General features: G+C 39.7%; 1 protein-coding gene across 1 annotated transcript in view; it reads left to right on the plus strand.

Annotated features, from left to right (window-relative positions):
• LAMA3 (laminin subunit alpha 3) overlaps window positions 1–18,124 on the plus strand; it is a 100,984-nt gene that overhangs the window by 48,200 nt on the left and 34,660 nt on the right. Inside the window, exons 29-41 of the mRNA XM_031066606.1 lie at window positions 1,032–1,197; window positions 1,613–1,739; window positions 2,560–2,699; window positions 3,076–3,191; window positions 3,710–3,921; window positions 4,737–4,941; window positions 5,568–5,712; window positions 6,492–6,632; window positions 8,002–8,166; window positions 11,090–11,191; window positions 12,168–12,251; window positions 13,209–13,439; window positions 17,170–17,283. Of these exons, the coding sequence (XP_030922466.1) occupies window positions 1,032–1,197; window positions 1,613–1,739; window positions 2,560–2,699; window positions 3,076–3,191; window positions 3,710–3,921; window positions 4,737–4,941; window positions 5,568–5,712; window positions 6,492–6,632; window positions 8,002–8,166; window positions 11,090–11,191; window positions 12,168–12,251; window positions 13,209–13,439; window positions 17,170–17,283 (1,948 nt within the window). The remainder of the gene's footprint in view (window positions 1–1,031; window positions 1,198–1,612; window positions 1,740–2,559; window positions 2,700–3,075; window positions 3,192–3,709; window positions 3,922–4,736; window positions 4,942–5,567; window positions 5,713–6,491; window positions 6,633–8,001; window positions 8,167–11,089; window positions 11,192–12,167; window positions 12,252–13,208; window positions 13,440–17,169; window positions 17,284–18,124) is intronic.

Raw genomic sequence — 18,124 nt, forward strand, 5'->3', positions numbered from 1 at the left:
GATGAGTGGAAAACATGACCAAAACAAATGTAGAAACTTACATATTTGACTTTGGTTATGTGTTGGGTCTTTTTTTAAAACTCTTGCTAAATTTGCATTGTTTACTGTAGGTTTTTGTTTTGTTTTTATTATCTGCCAGCATTTTTGCTTTCCTGAAAGTGTTTTAAGTTCATCAAATTGAAAGATGCAGAGGCTTGGCTCAGTTTAACAGTGTTGTAAGTGGATGCTGCACATGATTTCCCACACAGGCCTGGCAAATACATCTCAGTTCTGGCCCTGAAACATACTTGCCATTCCAGTTCTGGGTCTGTCTTGATTCAAGATTAATCATTGTCTGTTGAGTACTTACTAGAAGTGAATAAATACAACCAAGAAACCCCCCAAAATATTTTTAGCCTGCCATCTTGGAAAATTCTTCTCTCAATCCCAGAATTAAATATACCAAGGAAGAAATAATTAAATGCAGCAGTGAATAAATAAGGATGCTTTCAAGGAGTACTGTTATATATTTTGGCTCCAGTTCTACAAATATTTGAGTATATACTTAAATTCTAAATACTTAAGTAGTCACATTGACTTCAGTGGAAAAACTTGCATGCTTAAAGGATACACCTATGTAAATATTTATAGAACTGAGAATTCAATATTAGTACAGATTCTGGTGAATGTAACTAACTGGATTAACTAAAATGTATTTAATTTTTAGTGCTTCTGATTCCCTTTAAGTTTCCTCTTCCTCAGCAAATTCTTTCCACTGAAACTTAAAGTTATGGAAATTTTGTGTGAATAAAGTCAGTTAATACATTAAAAGTGTACACACTTTCCCCTTCTTATGGAAGTTAAATCCATACCTCTTGTTTTCATTTACTATCTGATCATTCACAAAGAATCCAAGTGGGTACAGGGATTGTTATTGCATTATCAATTGCAATACAGTCTAAGACACTGACTTCTTTAAGTCAGCAGCCTTTCCTGTTATGATTAAAACTTTCTCCTGGCCCTGAGGATAATTACTGTGGTTCTGTGTTTAGTGCAGCATGCATTTCCTCAGTGTTTGAGACTCCACCAGGAGCTTTGGTTTTGGATGCATCCCAAGACAGGAAGATTTCCGAAGTACAGGAGAATATACTCCATGATCCATTGAGTGCCATTTTACCTGCTGCTTCAGTTCATGGAGTCACCTTGACACCATTGCAGGTACCTCATATTTTGAAAACTTTGTTTTACAAGTCACAAGGTATGTTCTTAGTAAAGTTAAATAGATAAAATTCTGTAAGATAATCAAAACTGGATGATGTGATATGATGAAAATGTTGCAAACTGGGTAAGCCACAGAGACAATAAAAAGAATGGTGGGGGGGGAACCCCAAATACCAGTTTCTTTCTGGACTACACAACAGTCTTACAGACTGCAGAAGAATGTTAAATGTGCTTGGCAGGCAAACAGAACATGCAGTTGTAATGCCATTTTCCTTGAAGCAACTGAACTTGCTGAGAGATGCTAAGCCCCCTTTCTTTCACTGCAGGTAGGGGACACTGAGCACAGTCAGCCCAAGATTGTTTCACAAAACAATTCTGTGATTTAATACCAGAGCTGTTCTTGTTTCTCCAGAACCAGATCACCTTGAGTGGCAGAGTGCCCCACTTGGGCAGATACGTATTTGTGGTACATTTTTATCAGCCGGCACACCCAGTGTTCTCTGTGCAAGTCCATGTGAATGCAGGACATGTGTGGTCAGGTAGGCATCTGAATTTGACCTAACCCCTTTTCTTTCTTAGTGTTTTGGGATATGGAGCTGTGTTGGGTTGACCCTGGGTGGACACCAGGTGCCCAAAGCTTCAAACATATTCCTTCTACCTTTCCCTTTTTCCTGGGCTCAGCGTTACTCTCAAATTTTTCCAACTCCTCCTACTGAGTGGCACATGAGTACAGGGAATGTGGGCTGTACTCAGCTCATCACAGGCTGCCTCTGTTCCTTCCTCCTCAGTGAGGGACTGCTCACACCCTTCTCATGCTTTAGTGTAGGATCCCTCACATGGGAGACAATCCTCCACCAACTTCTCCAACATGAGTCATTCTCCTGGGCTGCAATTCTTCACTAACTTCTCCAGTGTGGGTGCCTTTCATAGAGTCACAAGGCCTGCTAGGAGACTGCTCCAGTGTGGAATTCCCAGAGGTTCACAGACCTTATTTAGGCATCCACCTGCTCTTGAGGGGGTCTCCATGGGCTGCAGGTGGATCTCTGGTCCAACACCTGGAGCTCTCCTTCTTCACTGGCCTTGGTGACTGCAGAGTTGTTTCTCTTGCATGTTATCACTCTTCTCTCTGGCTGTACCTGCTGTTGAGCTGAGGTTTTTCTCCGTTCTTAAATATCTTATTCCAGAGGCACTACCATGGTCACATGCAGCCTTGGCCAGTGTTGGGTCTGTCTTGGAGCTGACTGGGATTGGCTCTGTGGGACATGGAAGAATCTTCTTACAGATTTTCATAGAACCCACCCCAGTAGCCCTCTGCAATCAGAACCTTCTCACATAAACCCAATATATTTTTTCTTCTAGGTACTTTCAATGCTTCATTCTGCCCTCATACTTCTGGCTGTCGGGTTCAGGTGGTTGCAGCAAACCAAATTGAGCTTGACATTTCTGAAGCCATGGTCTCTGTTACAGTGATGATACCGGATGGAAGAGCACTGGTTCTGGTACGTGTATTGCGTAAATGTACTTGAAAATGTTATTCTCAGTTTCACCATCCATTTAGAGATAGATGCAAAGATAAAAGCCAAAAAGAATAAATTTTTTAATGTTGTGTTTCAGATTTTTGGGATCTTTTGCACTGCTTTTGGTTTTATTTTAAATTTTTAAGATACCCTGCACTGTTTTTGTTGTACACTGCTTGTAGCATCACAACTTTGATGGCAATATGCAAAGTTTATTTTCTTATTTTTGGTTAAAATCTTAAAGGCTTTGAAAAAATCCAGAATGTATAATGAAGCAACATTTAAATGTGTAAATGCCTTAGCTTGTATCTTTTTGTTTTCTCTGAAATGTACAATTTAGCTTTCTTATTGTTTTAAGGAAAATATCTTAGTTGTTCCAGCAGACACCTACAGTTACACAATTCTTGACAAAAAGACAGTGGACAAGTCATTTGATTTTATCAGCCAATGTGGAGGAAACAGTTTTTATGTTGAGTAAGCATCACTTTCTAAAAAACCGAACGTTGACAACAAACTGGGAATAGCATTACTTTTACTCTGTGTTAAAGAGCTGCCTTAAATCCCTATAATTGTGCTACATTAAAATGCTTTTCATGGCTTATGCTAGCCCATTGAATTTCCATGAGTCATTTTTCCATTACTTTCTATTGCAAATGCAATGTAAGTGTAGAGCTTTATTGCTCACAGTACAAAAGAGGAAAATCTATGTCATCTTCCTGTCTTTGGTATTTCCATCTTTGGTATTTGGTATTTTGCTTGGCATGTCTGAACTGATACAACTAATCCGCACTTGCTATGATAAAACCTCTTACCTGCATGTTCAAAGCTATTCACCCCAATTTAATTAAAGTATATCCCTGCATGTGTGCTGATGCCATCCTTATGTCAAACTGTTTGAAAGACAGAACCCTAATTTACTGAACCACTGCAAAGCACTCTCATAGCAATCCTGAGTGCCAGCACTTACATGATTTATATTTCAATTTAAACAGCCCAGAACGATCATCAGCCTTCTGTAAGGACTCTGTGAGGTCGCTGGTGGCTTTCTACAACAACGGAGCCCTGCCATGTGATTGCCACAGTGCAGGTGCCACCAGCCCTACGTGCAGCCCCCTGGGAGGGCAGTGTGCTTGCAGACCCAACATTGTCGGTCGCCAGTGCAGCCGATGCCAAACCGGCTACTACGGATTCCCATTTTGCAAGTGTAAGTATGTGCTGGCACTCCTTCAGCTCCTGGCCTGGCCACCTTCTGAATCCTCTGAATTGGTTGCAGGTGTACTGCAGCCTGACTTTTCTTTTTAGAGCCTGATCCTGTGAGAGGCTGGTCAGGCTCTTTTAGCTTTACCATAGCACAGCTTCCAGTTTAAGGCAGAAGAAATCCCATTCCCCTAAATTAGCACACCTAGCTTGTGGCAAAGTGACCCTTTGCATGTGTTGTCTGATCAGGTGTAGTAGGCTTACAGCTGAACTGGTTAAAATCTGTATTGCCATTACTCCAGTGAAATGGATTTTTTTTCTGCAGTGACTGCTAAATCATTTCCAAGTTGTTAATGTTTAGTCCCATTTTACACCTTCAAGCTTTTCCATAGATAATCAGAGACACTAATTCCTAATTCCTAATTCCTCAAATTCTGATGCTACTAATAACAACAAATCTATAGCTTACACCAACAGCTCAGCTGCTTTCATAGATACTATACTTGATGTTTATAAATATTGCTTTATAAAAGTGGTGCGCTTGACACCAAAACTAATCCCTGGCAGTTTGGCAAGTGATAAACAATGTCTGTGGTGAAGTTAAGCAGCCCATCTATGGAAAAGAGCCAAGCACTAAACCTGCTCTTTGAAACAATTGTTGCAGTCACCTAGTTGGTTTCTATGACCCTGAACTTTAAACTAGTGAGAGAAAAGTCATGTTTTCTATACGTAAAGGTTGTGTGTATTTGTTACATATTCAGTAAGGGTTGATTGTTGTTAGATGAGATGTGATTGATTTGTAGAACAATTTCTTTGATCTAGTATGCAACTGTGGGCAGCGTCTTTGTGATGACATGACTGGTAAATGCATTTGCCCTCCACGAACTGTGAAGCCAAAATGTGAAGTGTGTGAGAAATATTACTTCAGCTATCATCCGCTTGCTGGCTGCAAGAGCTGCAACTGCTCAGAAAAAGGAATTGTTGATGTGGCAAGCCCAGAATGTGATAAAACGAGTGGGCAATGCAAGTAAGTTTGGGCTGTGTGTATTATAAACAATGGTTTGCTTCAATGCTCTTTTCAGGTGTTTGGAGAGAGTATGGGAAATTTAGGTTTTTCACTCTTCAGTGTGAGCAAAATGGATTTTATCCACTGAGAACAGTTGTAAACTAACCCAAGCTTTGTGGGTGATTGAGACCCCTGTAATTATTCATATGCTCACAATTCCCCATTTTTCTGTTACCAGGTACATGCCTTGAGTAATGCCCAGGCACATTTTCCAGCTATAAATCTGCCCCCAGCTCTGCTTAACTATATTCAACATCCATGTTTTTCACCTTGGTGTACAGAGAGAGTAGTTCTGCACTGCGAGCCCTGAATAGCTGCAGAAGTCTAATTCTGTTGTGAGCATTTTTATCCTTCAAAGTAAAATCCATTCCTACTCAGTTCTGTGGCCATTGATTGATTCAAAAATGTCACACTATTCAAAATCAGAGAACAATACTAACCTGCTGCTTTTTCTCTGTGGAAGTCATAAAGTTGTGTCACAGCCATGCAATCGCTTTGAATATCCACCTACCTGTTGTTTTATTTTCCTTTCCCTGCTCCGTTCCTACCTCCCTTATTGACTCTCTCCTCTGTGTTTGTTGATAAAGATGCAAACCAGGAATAAAAGGACGTCGGTGTGATCAGTGTGCTCCTGGAACTTATGGTTTCCCTAATTGTGTGCCATGTAGATGTAACAGAGATGGAACAGAGCCAGATGTTTGTGATCCCCAGACAGGAATTTGTCTTTGCAAGGTCAGATAAATCAAATTACTTCTGCATTCACAAACATCATTTGCTTGCCAGTGACTCTTTCTTATATAATGGGATGGATAAAGTGAGTTTATCAGTGAATTTTTGGTAAAAATTAAATGCAGCTGTACAAAGCCATCACACTTTGCAGTATGTGCACAGATTATCATGGTAACATTAAATACCATTTTTTAATGGTTTTAATATCTGTCAGTTGTACAGTGGTTTTAGTTTTTGCAGGATGTTAGAGAGCTGCAGAGTGGATGCCCATTGAATCACTGAAGCAGTCTGTACCCTGCACAGATCCACTTTATCCATCTGCATCTTGTCTTTTGGATGTTAACCAAGTCCCATGCTTTTTTTAGCCATATTATGTCAGTTGACATTTTACCACATCATTATAGCTAGGAAATCTTTTGTTCTGATCTGCATAATTAAATGTGATAAATGTGAACTTTCACAAGTGACCTTTTATATTGTGGGTTTGCAAAAGCCAGGTTTTGGCAAGGAAGTTACCAGCTGTCTCTGACTAATATTTATTAGTCAGTGGTTCACATTTCAGATTATAAACTGCAAAGAAAGCTTATGAGATAGCCTCCAAGACAGTTTTATTTGCATTCCTAATATAGCCTATCCAGACAACCACGTATTTTCATTCATTTGTTTCTATACATTTAAATATATATTCTTTGAGAAGATTTGTTTCATGTGCAGGAAATTTTGGGGACCTCAGCAAAGCAAAAAGAAAAGCACTGAAATTTCTTTGAACTCTGCCATAACAGGAGAATGTTGAAGGTGCAGCATGTGACACTTGCAGACCAGGATCCTTTTATCTGAACCCTTCTAACCCCAGGGGATGCACACCTTGCTTTTGTTTTGGGGCAACCAGCAGCTGTCACAGCACGGATCGTCGTCGAACCAAGGTGTACCAAAGATCTTTTTTTTTTTCTATCATGAACTTACACTTGTTCCATTAAGGAAATTCCACTTTTCTTCTAAAGTTGAAAATATATTTTATTAGCTTCTGAGGATGAGAAATACCCTCCAAGCAATTTTCCAAGTGAAGATTTAGTACAGCTTTCTCAAGATTTGGAGTAGTCTGAAGGTGCTGTTCAGCAGAAATGGCCCTTTTCACCTCTTTGTTTACAAGTGACTAGTTGGACTGAAGTTGAGCCAGCCTTTATCTTGCTTGCTTTATCTTCAAACTCTATGTCATCATTGAAGTCAGTGATCTACTTCAAGATGATTTGATAAGCACATATCATTTTACATGTCTGTATTATAGATGCATTAAGAATTGTGTGACAGATTCTACAGAGATTGTGAAAATTATCTTTCTTACCTCCCTGTAAAAGAGACATGACATCAAGTGTGAGAAACAAAGATTTTAGTAGCATAAATGGCTGTAGACTGAAAAATGATGTGACTGAAAAAAAGAGACTAAAAAAAAAGGCAACAGCTGCTTGAAAAAAGGCAAGAGAAAGGAAAAAAGAGGAGAGCTAGAGTGGTGGATGAGGAGTTTAGTTAAGGTTTAGACAGAGACTAGATACAATCCAGGTTGTGCCCTTTACTGTTTACAAGCAAAAGGTGAAAATGTGGCCTAAGTGAAATCAGTAAAAAACTTCCTCTAGTCATTACTTGTCCTCACCAAAAACTGTTAATGAAAACATGTCTATTTTTTTTTTTGTTTTTTGCTCTGGCCAGTCAAGGGCAATTCACCACAACCCAGAACTGTTCTGGTACATCATACACATTATGCTGTCTTTCCTCCAACATAATGATAAAACAAAGAGGCATGGTCTTTCATGAAACAACAGCCATAAACATAAACTGTGCTTTAAAGAGGCAGAATATTAGGCTACATTTCCTGCGTCTCTAAAATGCCATGCAATGTCCCCTCCCTCACAGTTAACCTGTTCCAAACTCTGTCTTTGAGAGACAAAGATTTGATTTTGGAATGGACTTTAGAAAGCATCTCCAAATTATATCTTTGGGTTTGTGTGCACAATTCCTAGTCACTCCCAGAGGGCTATGTCTTCCTGTGGCTGAAGACAGAATTTAATTTCCAGGTGACAAGCCAAATGCCTGCATCCCAAGTATCTTTGGCACGTCTTCATATTTTCACTCTCTTTTGAGGTCCATTGTTCAAAGACTTCAGGCTGGCTCTGAAGGAATTGGATCTCATCTAAGGGAATTAAAGCTGCTAAACAATTTTTTCTCATTACTTGGTGCTGGTAAAGTTTTAATGAAGGATGAGGCAAACTTTTGGTTTCCTTTTATGTTTTTCATTAGTTTGTGGATATGAGGAACTGGCGCTTGGAGGCAGTAGATGAACGTATGGACATTCCAGTCACTTTCAATCCAGTCAGTAACAGTGTGGTGGCTGATGTTCAGGAATTGCCAGCTTCTGTGCAAAATTTGTACTGGAAAGCACCACCATCCTACCTGGGAGAGAAGGTAAATGCCACTTAACTCTTCTGGTTTAGTAACATGTAATCATTTCTTTACCAGTGGCATTGGTAAAGAGTCTCATTGTTTTTCTTAGGTAAGTTTGTCTCTCTTCACTCATCTCTCTTACCTGTCATGCAAGGAATCACACCATTTTACTTCTGAGTATGGTTTTGAAATTAACCAATAAAACAGAATTAATCATATTGCTTTGGGCCAGACAGGTCTTAATGTGAACAGCATGATCAAGAACTCAATGGCTCCAATGTCTCAAGCAGGTGGTACCTTCAGCTGCTTTTCTGATGCCCAGAACATGTAGAACTTGCCAATGCAGCTGCTCTGAAACCCAGAACATGTAGGGCTTGTCAGTTCTTTAGATTCTCTAGAGTATGTCCTGAGCAGATTTCCAGAAGAGTAAAAGTTGATTATGTGCTCAGTGGCACACAAAAGCCCCCAGCCTGTTGCTTTGGATGTGCTGCTTGGGAAGAGCATCAACTGGTTTTCTACCCTTTGTGTTCCTTGGGCTGGTGGCTGCTCTGTCAGCCTGTGAATGGGAGCAGCCTTCTGCGCATGGTTAGTGCCATCAGCATCTCAGCCTGAGGATCACACCGACCAGGGGACTCTGCTAATGGTGACTTGCAGGCCCAGAGCCCCCCTCTTTGGAGCTCTGACAGTGCCAATACTTACCAACCTGTTGCAGGACACACAGGCTTTTCAGATGCAATCCTACTGACACACAAGAGAAAAGAAATGGTGTAGACGCCAAGACATGAAAGATGGTTCAATTTCTGAAGTTTCTCCTAGTCCTTATTTTAGAGACTAGAGCAGTATTTTTCTTCCTGCTCTCCTATGCTCAGAGTTGTGTATATATATATTTCTCAGGTGAACAGCACATTTAGTTTGAGTGCTTTTTCTTGACATTATAAAGGTTCTTATTTCTGTGCCCACAAATTATTTTTGAAAGAAATTTCATATTAAAGCACACATTATTTATTACCTGCAGCGTTAAACCAAAAGTACTTCTGTTGTTCAGTAACAAGGTATAAAGCAGGCAATAACCCTTTTTAAACAGAGCTGATATGTTTTAAGATCAGTGCTGACTTATGTTGCATGTCCCAGTACCTGCCTAGGTCCTAGGCCTGCCATTACTTGCTGTTATTTACAATGACAGCACTGCCAGTAAAATAGTTCTAATTTGGGTTCTGCTTTTGCTGTACGCTGTATATGAATGTATATTTTAGCACAGGCAATACTGCAGTAATGAAAGTCCCACCAAAATGCTATCTAGCTGTGAGTTTACAAGTTCATAAATTTACCAGTTATTAATGTTATTGTGTTTTGAAAATGTCAGGGTTTGGTCTGCTTCCAGTGATAGCATCTCTTTTGGAAAATATGAGCAAGATCACTTCAGCTATTTTTCTTTATGATGAGGGTATAAATACTGTTTTCCATTATCTGAAACCTTTAAACTGGTTCCACTGGAACATTTATATTTAGCAGAGTATATTTTCTTTCCTCTCACTGTCTTTTGTTTATGAAGCTAAAAGGGAATCAAATATAAAATGTGTTGCAGTACAGAAACGAAGAGTAATTGAGAAATTCAGATTACATTGTCCCCATTTTCTTTCGTATTTTAAGATTCTATATAACAGACCATTTTTGACATTAGAAAATAAATACTACAGAATACAGAGGTTAGTTTGTAACATCAATATTGTCCTATAAAAAAACAAGTGAAAAAGTAATTTAACAGCCTCTCAAATGGTGCAGTTCTGAAACATGTTAAGTAGGAAATCAACTCTAATTTGAATTTTCTTATGTTTTTTTAAAGAATTCATTTATACAGGGTGAATTGATTGTGTTGGCAAACTATAGCCAATGTTCCAAGTGATGCTTTTGAAAATGCAGTTGGGTAAGGAGAATAGCATTAATTATGGACCTGTGATCCATGGAACAAATTTAGTGTTGTGATGTCAGTATTTTGTTTGTAATTCACCAGAGATATGTAGAGGGATCAAAGGCTGGTGCTTCCCTGTTGAAGAGCAGAACCTGACGAAGCAATTCTTCCATGGCAAAACCAAGGATAAGATGTAAGGGCAAATGAGAAAGGTGCAAACCAAAATAGGACATCCATGGCATAATGCCTGATTTCACCTGGTACCCACAAACCTTCCTTTGAGGCTCTTGGAACAAAAACTATCTAGGCTGTGCCTGGAGCTTCCTTTGCTCCCAGGGTGTTTTGTACTGAGTCCCTCACACAGCACCCAGTTACGTGCTGTGTTTGTTCTGTGATTCAGCCGCACTTGTCTGTATCTGTTCTGGCCAGCAGCCCTGTGTTCAGTTGGGTTTGAGGCCACCTGTGGTCACCTGTAGCTGGTTTCAGCTCAGCCTACAGGCACAGCCTGCTTACCACAGAGCTGGTACCAGTAGAAATCCAGTCCTGAAGGTAGAGCAAATGAATCCTGATTGGATTCATGTTTGAAGTAAGTTTAGAAAATGCTGACTTTAAACCTGCTTAGTCTGCCTTCTTTTCATCTATGGCTATTCATGAGGTTCACCACCACTTTCACCGTCAGTCTGATGTCTGTTCTTTATGCACCAAATCTGTTCTGTACAGTCAGGGGAAGAACAATATTCATGTAACCATGGGATTTCTCCATTACACAGGTGGGGTGAACCCAACTATGAAAAAAAAACCCTATGATGCAGATAACCTTTCAGAAAACAGTATCTGCTCATGTCAGATACACACAGTAAGCAAAAAAGAAAGTAACTTCTTCCAAACAGCAATATTTTTGTATTTTTTCTAAAGAACAAAGAGTAAGTGTGTTATTTATAGTGCTGGAAGATGAGATGACCTGGAATAAAAATTTACATTAATATCAACCAATAGTGCGATAAAGTATATCTGGTCTTGTGCATTTTGTTACAGCTTTCTTCATACGGTGGCTTCCTAAGTTACCAAGTGAAATCTTTTGGCTTACCTAGCGAGGGCATGGCTCTTCTGGATAAGAAACCTGATATACTACTAACAGTAAGCTTTAAAATACTATTTTTTCTTGTAAGCAATACAAATACCATGACTTTTATCTTACTTAACTATGGCAAATTTTGCTCTTATGGTGGACTTAACTATTAAAACATTAACTTAACTATTAAAAGCATTAACTATTTCTATGACAGTGATTTTACTGCATTTTGCTCAAAGCCATCAACACATTGTCTCTGTTGCCAAAGTAACATATTATTAAGCATAACTGATTTGCAGAGCAAGTAAAAAGATAAACCAGGATTTTCTCTGTAGAATATGCCTGTGGAAAAAAAAAATCAATGCATTGAGCACTTGTCAACAAGTATGGCCTCATCTCTGCAAAAGATGCCCTGGAATTCATGTGTAATTAATCTCATGTTCTTTGAGGGGTTTTTTTCAGTGTAAAACTAAGCATAATTATAAGACTTAAAGGGACGGAAATAAAAATGAAATTTAGGTCGACAGTTTTTAATTTAACCACTTTAGAGCCAAAATTGAAATCTTTAACTGTTTGTTGCGATTCTCAAGGGGGTGTTTTGTTTCCTCACACCATCAGAAATACTAATTGCATGCTCTAAGAATCTTATTGGGAAATGTACCTCATAAACTACTACCATAATACCCATAGTTTCTGGTGCACCAGGATGCAAAGAAGAGTGTTTCAAAGTGCAAAATCATTTTTATTCTAAGATAATAACTAGTTCTTCTGAAAGGTGAGCAGCATTTATTTGATTCTCTTGATGTTTTACTCAAAAACAAGGTTGTTAATAGGCAAAAGCAGTGAAAACCTTGCTGGTACCAGAACACAGTGCTCACTAAACCACTTTGCTGAGAAAAAGACTTACAGTTTTCCTAGTATTACTCAGTTTTGATCCCTCAATCAACAGAATTAACGTGCTTCACCAAATTTTATTGTATCTGAACACTTTCCCATAACAAGTAGTGAAACAGCAATGTTATTATCCTCATTCTCACATAGGGCCAACAAATGGAAGTTGTTTATATGGATCCCAACAACCCACTGCCTGATCGTCAATATTATGGCCGAGTGCAGCTGGTTGAGGTAAGAACTGAAAAAGGAATAGCCTTCTCTTTTTCTTCCAGAGTCACATGCAGAATATGTGCAGAAATACTAAATACTTGGCAAGGGTGAGGAATACAAACTTAAACACTGTAGACCTTAAAGATAAAGAATATTTTTTATCTCTCTTTACTGTCACAATGAACCTGGGTTTCTGGTTCATGACACCTAATTTTAGAACCTCTGGGCTGGGGATCTTGTCCAATTGTAGCCCTTAGCATTCCCTCCAGGGCCAATGGAGTAATGCTGAATCAGTCCTCAATAGAAGGTGATTCATTGCAGCCACAGACTTTACTTAATAGGGATGGAATGAATTGTTATCTGTTTTCTTGGTGTCTAGGTACTAGTTTAGAATGGGGTGTCCAACATTCAGGTAGGTGAATTCAGCAGGGATTATTCCTACCTTAAACCTATGCTCAGAAGGTTGAGCTGGGTAATTTATTTCATATGCAGGCAAAGAAGATGTTTCTTCAAGCCAAATTCCATTTTCAGCAATGCTGTGTTTATTAACACCAAGAAAGCCCTGAAAGATTTGGTTTCTAGGACTTCACTTACTCTTAAAAAGAAAAGCATTTTCCTTCACATTTTTATGGTTGGATAGATGATATCTCAAAGAAATTTGGATGACTGAAGAAGAACTTACAGGCTTCTTCACTTTTTAATACCTCAAAGCCATACTTACCTTGCACAGTCAAAGCTACATCCCTTTCTTCATGCTCATTATTCTTTTTTCCACCCATCCTGTGTCTACTCTCCTGGATTCTACTACCCCACACCAGCTGGCACTAGACAAGTCTGTTCCATGGGTGTTTTCTCCCTTTTTCTGTCCTCTGGTCTTCTTTGAAGCTACTCTTCCAAGCAGCTGCAGCACTGTGCTCGTGTTGTGCCCCTTGATGTGCAGGGCAGAGCTGTGCTCATTTTATACCCCTTGATGTGCAGGGCAGCTTCAGGCACGCCAGCAGCGGCCAGCTGGTGTCCCGAGAAGAGCTGCTGACCATCCTGTCCAGGCTGGATGGCCTGCACATCCGGGCCCTGTACTTCACGGAGACGCAGCGGCTGGCACTCGGGGAGGTCGGGCTGGAGGCAGCCAGCAGCGAGGGCAGCGGCGGCGTCGCGCACAGCGTGGAGGTGTGCGCCTGCCCGCCCGGGTACGCCGGTGACTCCTGCCAGGTAGGAAACATCCTGTGCCTCCGCACTGTGCCTTCTGTCTTTGCCTACAGCTATACATACTGGGCTGGTTAGAGGAGCAGGATGGTGGTTAAGGTAATTAAGTGTGCTTCCTGTAAGCCTGTGCACTTTCAATGGCTCGAGTGCTTTCACCGTCTAGGCACTGTGGGGTTATTCTACTTGTGATTGCTTTTATGGAGCTGCAAACATGATTTTGCATATGTAAGGCACTATGATGAGGGATTCTTCTATTATGCCCTCTGAGAGGCTGAGTAATCGCTTTACTTTACTGGACAGCAGGTCAGAATTGACTTAACTGAAGTCTGTGAGATCATACACAGTAGAAAAGGTTCCTGGTGTTTCTTATTTTAGCAGGGTCCAAGGGAAGTAGCCTGAATCCAGACAATTCAGGATACTATTTGTGTAGAAAAACGTGTGAAAACTGAAGTTAACATATTTGCTAAAAATATTTCGAGGTGTGTTTATAAAAGATAGTGTAGGCTTTGCAAAGTAATGCTATTAGCTGAAGACTGGCACTACAGTTGTATATCCTGTCCTTGATGCAGTTCCTGTAGCTGTAATTCTTTTGCTTGTCACTTTGCTTAGCTTAGAGCTTGGCTGTTGCCATGTGTAAGCATCGAATGCAGCACCAGAATAAAGCACCAGAGAGATAAGCCGTGCACAAAGTGCACAAAATATGAGGAATTACTCTCAGAAAATGATTGAGTATTACCATAAAGTGGCAATTGCTGTACTAACCTTGCAAAAGCTTTTTGAATTGAAAATGAATGAATAATATCTAGACTGGAGCAGCTGCAGAGAGACTGAACAAAACCATGTATGGTTGGCTTACATTTTGTGTGTGCATCCACTGCTCAGGATAGCTAATGCATCATCTACAGAGTAACCATTTGAGGAATATTTTTGATTTTTTTCACACTTCGTTGCTCTGTGCCACACACAAATTGATGAGCCTTGACTGAAAATTCTACTGCCATCCCATTGCTTTCAACATACTGCCTTGGTATGCTGCCTAAGATTTTGGGGGCTTTTTATGTAACCTGGTGAAAATACAGTGCCAAAGGAAGTGATCAAGACATTCACTGGGAAATTCGTAAGCCCTATATATTTATGCAGCATTACTCAGGCAGTGATTTACTGCTCTAATCACCAGGCTGTGTCTGGTTGCCTTAGGTGGGGAGGAGGTGATGCCTGCCACACCCTGACTTAGGTATATATTGAGCTACAGGAACTGCGGAGTTACTTGTTAACCTCAGGAACGGTGCTGTGTGCTGAGCGACTTGACTCACGGATAAAGTTTAAAGGTGGGGCCCATCCCGGCCCAGAACCTCATTAATCTGAGTCAGAAGCTGGAGAAGAAGGTGGAATAATAAGGGAAAGAACAGTGAACACCGAAGGGAGAGCAGCAAATGGTCACAGGGGAGCCAAAGTAAAATGATGGCCCAAGCACGGAGGCCAAGAAATGCAGGATGGCTGGTTGTCACTTTAGTGTCCCTTGGGCATTGCCTAGCACAAGATATACAGCAGAGGCTCTCCTATCCCCACCTTCAGGAGAGGAGTCAGTGGCAACAAGTTCAAATGGATTTTTATCCAAGAGAGGTAATTTGCTCATTTTTTCTTCCTTGCTTCCTTCCTTCTTTCACTTTGTTTTTAAATTAACTGATTTGGTAAAAACTTCTATATGACTTAATATAGTTTAAACTTCTATATTACTTAATATAGAAGTAATGAGAAGATTAACCTTTTATCTCAAAGTACTTTACTAACAAAACTGTGTACAAGAGGTTTGTTTTAAATTGCTGTTTACTTGAAAACAATGATCCTAAAAAGCACCTGAAAATGCCTGGATCTTTATCTTCATGTGGAATCAGTTTATCATTTGTATGGAATCACAAATGCTGCTTCAAAAACAATGTGCCCATGTACTCCAAATGTGTCATTTTAAAGACAGCATAAATAGAAAAACAAAAGGCTGTACAGATTTTTTCCAAATGCAATTAGATGTATTTTTAAAATGTCTGATTTATTTTTCTCTCCAAAAAGAGACTTTAAGTAAATAAAATTTATATACATTAGAGCATGTATTTAGTCATGCTGTTTAATGTATTTCAGGCCCTGGTTTCTTCTGAAGCTGTGTATATTGGCTCCCTGTTGTTCAGGGAAAATATTCACTCTTTAATAAATGTGTCTGAAAAACTTCAACTGTCTATTCTAAATTTAGTCCTTGCTCACACTGAAGTCAGTATTCAAAGCTGTTGATGGTATTAGTATTCTGCATACTTCTTTTTTTTCCCGCAATTATCCTACATGTAGAAAAGGCAAAGATGGCAGTAGTGATTGCTATTTCAACAGCGGCAGTTCAATATTCCTTTTGGGATCTGCTTTGTGAGAGATGAGTATTTTTTTCCCTGTGGTAGTTCTATCATTGAAAAATTCTCTGGTTAATCCTGCCTCTGCATAAACTTATGCCTCTGACTATGGAATATGATTTGTGACACAATCCCACAGACCCTTTGCTTTTCAGATTGTTTCCATCAGTTTTGGTGGTGCACTTACTATGAGGAAAGATTTATGGCTTTAGAGTTCATCTGTCACTTGTTCTCTGTGTGTTGCTGGGGCCAGCCCCTGTCCGTGAGGCAGAGGCAAGGCAGAGGTGCAGCTCACAAGAACATTGCTGGAGGCAGGAACCTGGGAGGTGCTGGCTTCGTGGGGAGCACGGCTTTCTCTTTGCTTCTGTAAGCTTTTGATCCTCCTTACACCGTGCCAGCTGAGTTCCTGGGGAAAAGAGCTACAGAATAGGAAGGACAGACTGATGTCTGGTAGTTTTTAGTGTGGTTGGTGTGCCCAGAATATTCCAGGAGAAGATGAGCGTGAATTTTTGATCTGTATGCAGCAGGACTTCATGCCCATGAGGAATTCCATGTGATTTCCCTGCTCATGCCAAGCAAGAGCCTGGTTTTAACATATTAGCTATACCTCCCTGCTGTAGGTAAACAAACTTGATGTCTCTTCATTCACAATGTCCCTCTGGTTCAGCTCCCTGTTTAAATCCAACTGTGATCTGACAGGCTGTGCTTCTGCTCCTGTGCCCTCAGTAGTTGGAACATTCTTCTCATGCTTTCCCTGTCTCCAGGGCAAGCCTGTACTTAGAAACTAGACCGCTGTATGTTTTGTTACATCACCTAGCTATGTCTAGGTGTGGCTTCAGCTCTTGGTAGACTAAACTGTGGAAGTCATGATGAATGTGTGTAAAAGGTATCCAGAATTGTTTCCAAGGAATACACTGTAGTGAAATTATTATCAAGATATAACCACTAATTAGTATGTGAAATTTCCAGGTGCTCTTCTTTAGATTCACACTACAGTGTTCTCATACTCAAATATTTTTCTGTGGTTTAGAAATCATATTCTACACCTTTGTATGTAGCCACAGGAAATGTGTTTTTCTCAGGGGTTAGAGTCAAAATGATTAAACCATCACTGCCAAAGTGTCTAAAGCACGGGGTTCAGATGAAACTTCTTTATCTCCATTAATTGATATTTACTGCATTAAAAAATTTAAGCAACATTATGAGCTTAGGAGAGCTTGAGAGGAAATTCATGCCTTCACTACTTCTTAGAAATAGAAAACACTTTCAAAATACACTTCCTGTAACATATAAAACTTTCTATCAATGCTCACCAATTTTTTTTCTTTCTTCTTGATGTCCAGGAGTGTGGCATTGGATTTTATCGTGAGAATAAAGGAATATTTGCTGGACGCTGTGTGCCCTGCAACTGCAATGGAAATTCAAATAGATGTCAAGATGGTACTGGAAAATGTATTGTAAGTAATTAGTAAATTCATGGGAAGAGAAGGAGAAAACATTTCTCTTACTGCAGTATGGACCATGCAGTATTGTTAAATTCCAAGCAACTAAGAATAATCCTTGTATGTCTCATTCTCTTAATTTTATATTGTTAGGAGCATAAGATGTGTACACTTAAATGTACATTTATTTTGTAACTGGGATTGATTGGAATAATTTGTGTCCTTGTCTTCATTTCTTTCTTTGCCCTGTAATTTTTGTTAGCTCCTTTGTTACAAAAAGTCACCAAATTTTTACATAAGAAAACATTTGTAGCTATTCATAGTAAACATGGATCTTATCCTGACTTATGCAGTCCTGAGCTTTATACAGATGTACTAGGATATGTTTGTATAATGATGACAAGCAGCACATTCATGTATAGCATAGGGCTTTGCAGAACCTTGTTTAATCAGCTGCAGTGCATCTGCACTAATCATAGTCTAGAGCTGGATGGGTTAAAAATATTGAATTAAATAAGATGAAATGAAAGTAATAGAAGTTAGATTAACTAGAAGATTTCAGCTGTTACAGAAGGTGTGGTGGGGTAGATTTTGCTCCCTGGCACTCTGTATTAAACCCAAAGCAGCCCCATGGGATGGATCAGCCCTCAGCAATGGAAGTGTGACACTTGGCTGACTGTGCTTCTCCAGTGTATATCCATGATGCTTCTGTGAATAGTTTGTCCTGAAAAATTCCCCCTTAAAAAGCCTTTACGAATTTTTCATTTACTGTGCAAACAAGAAACTTGCCATCATCTTTCATGGTCTGTCTTTTCTGTTACTTCTTCCTCATTTGCAGAGCTTCCCTCCTGCCTGC

Source organism: Geospiza fortis, unplaced genomic scaffold (genome assembly GCF_000277835.1).
Source record: "Geospiza fortis unplaced genomic scaffold, GeoFor_1.0 scaffold53, whole genome shotgun sequence".
In the NCBI taxonomy this organism is placed as follows: Eukaryota; Metazoa; Chordata; class Aves; order Passeriformes; family Thraupidae; genus Geospiza; species Geospiza fortis.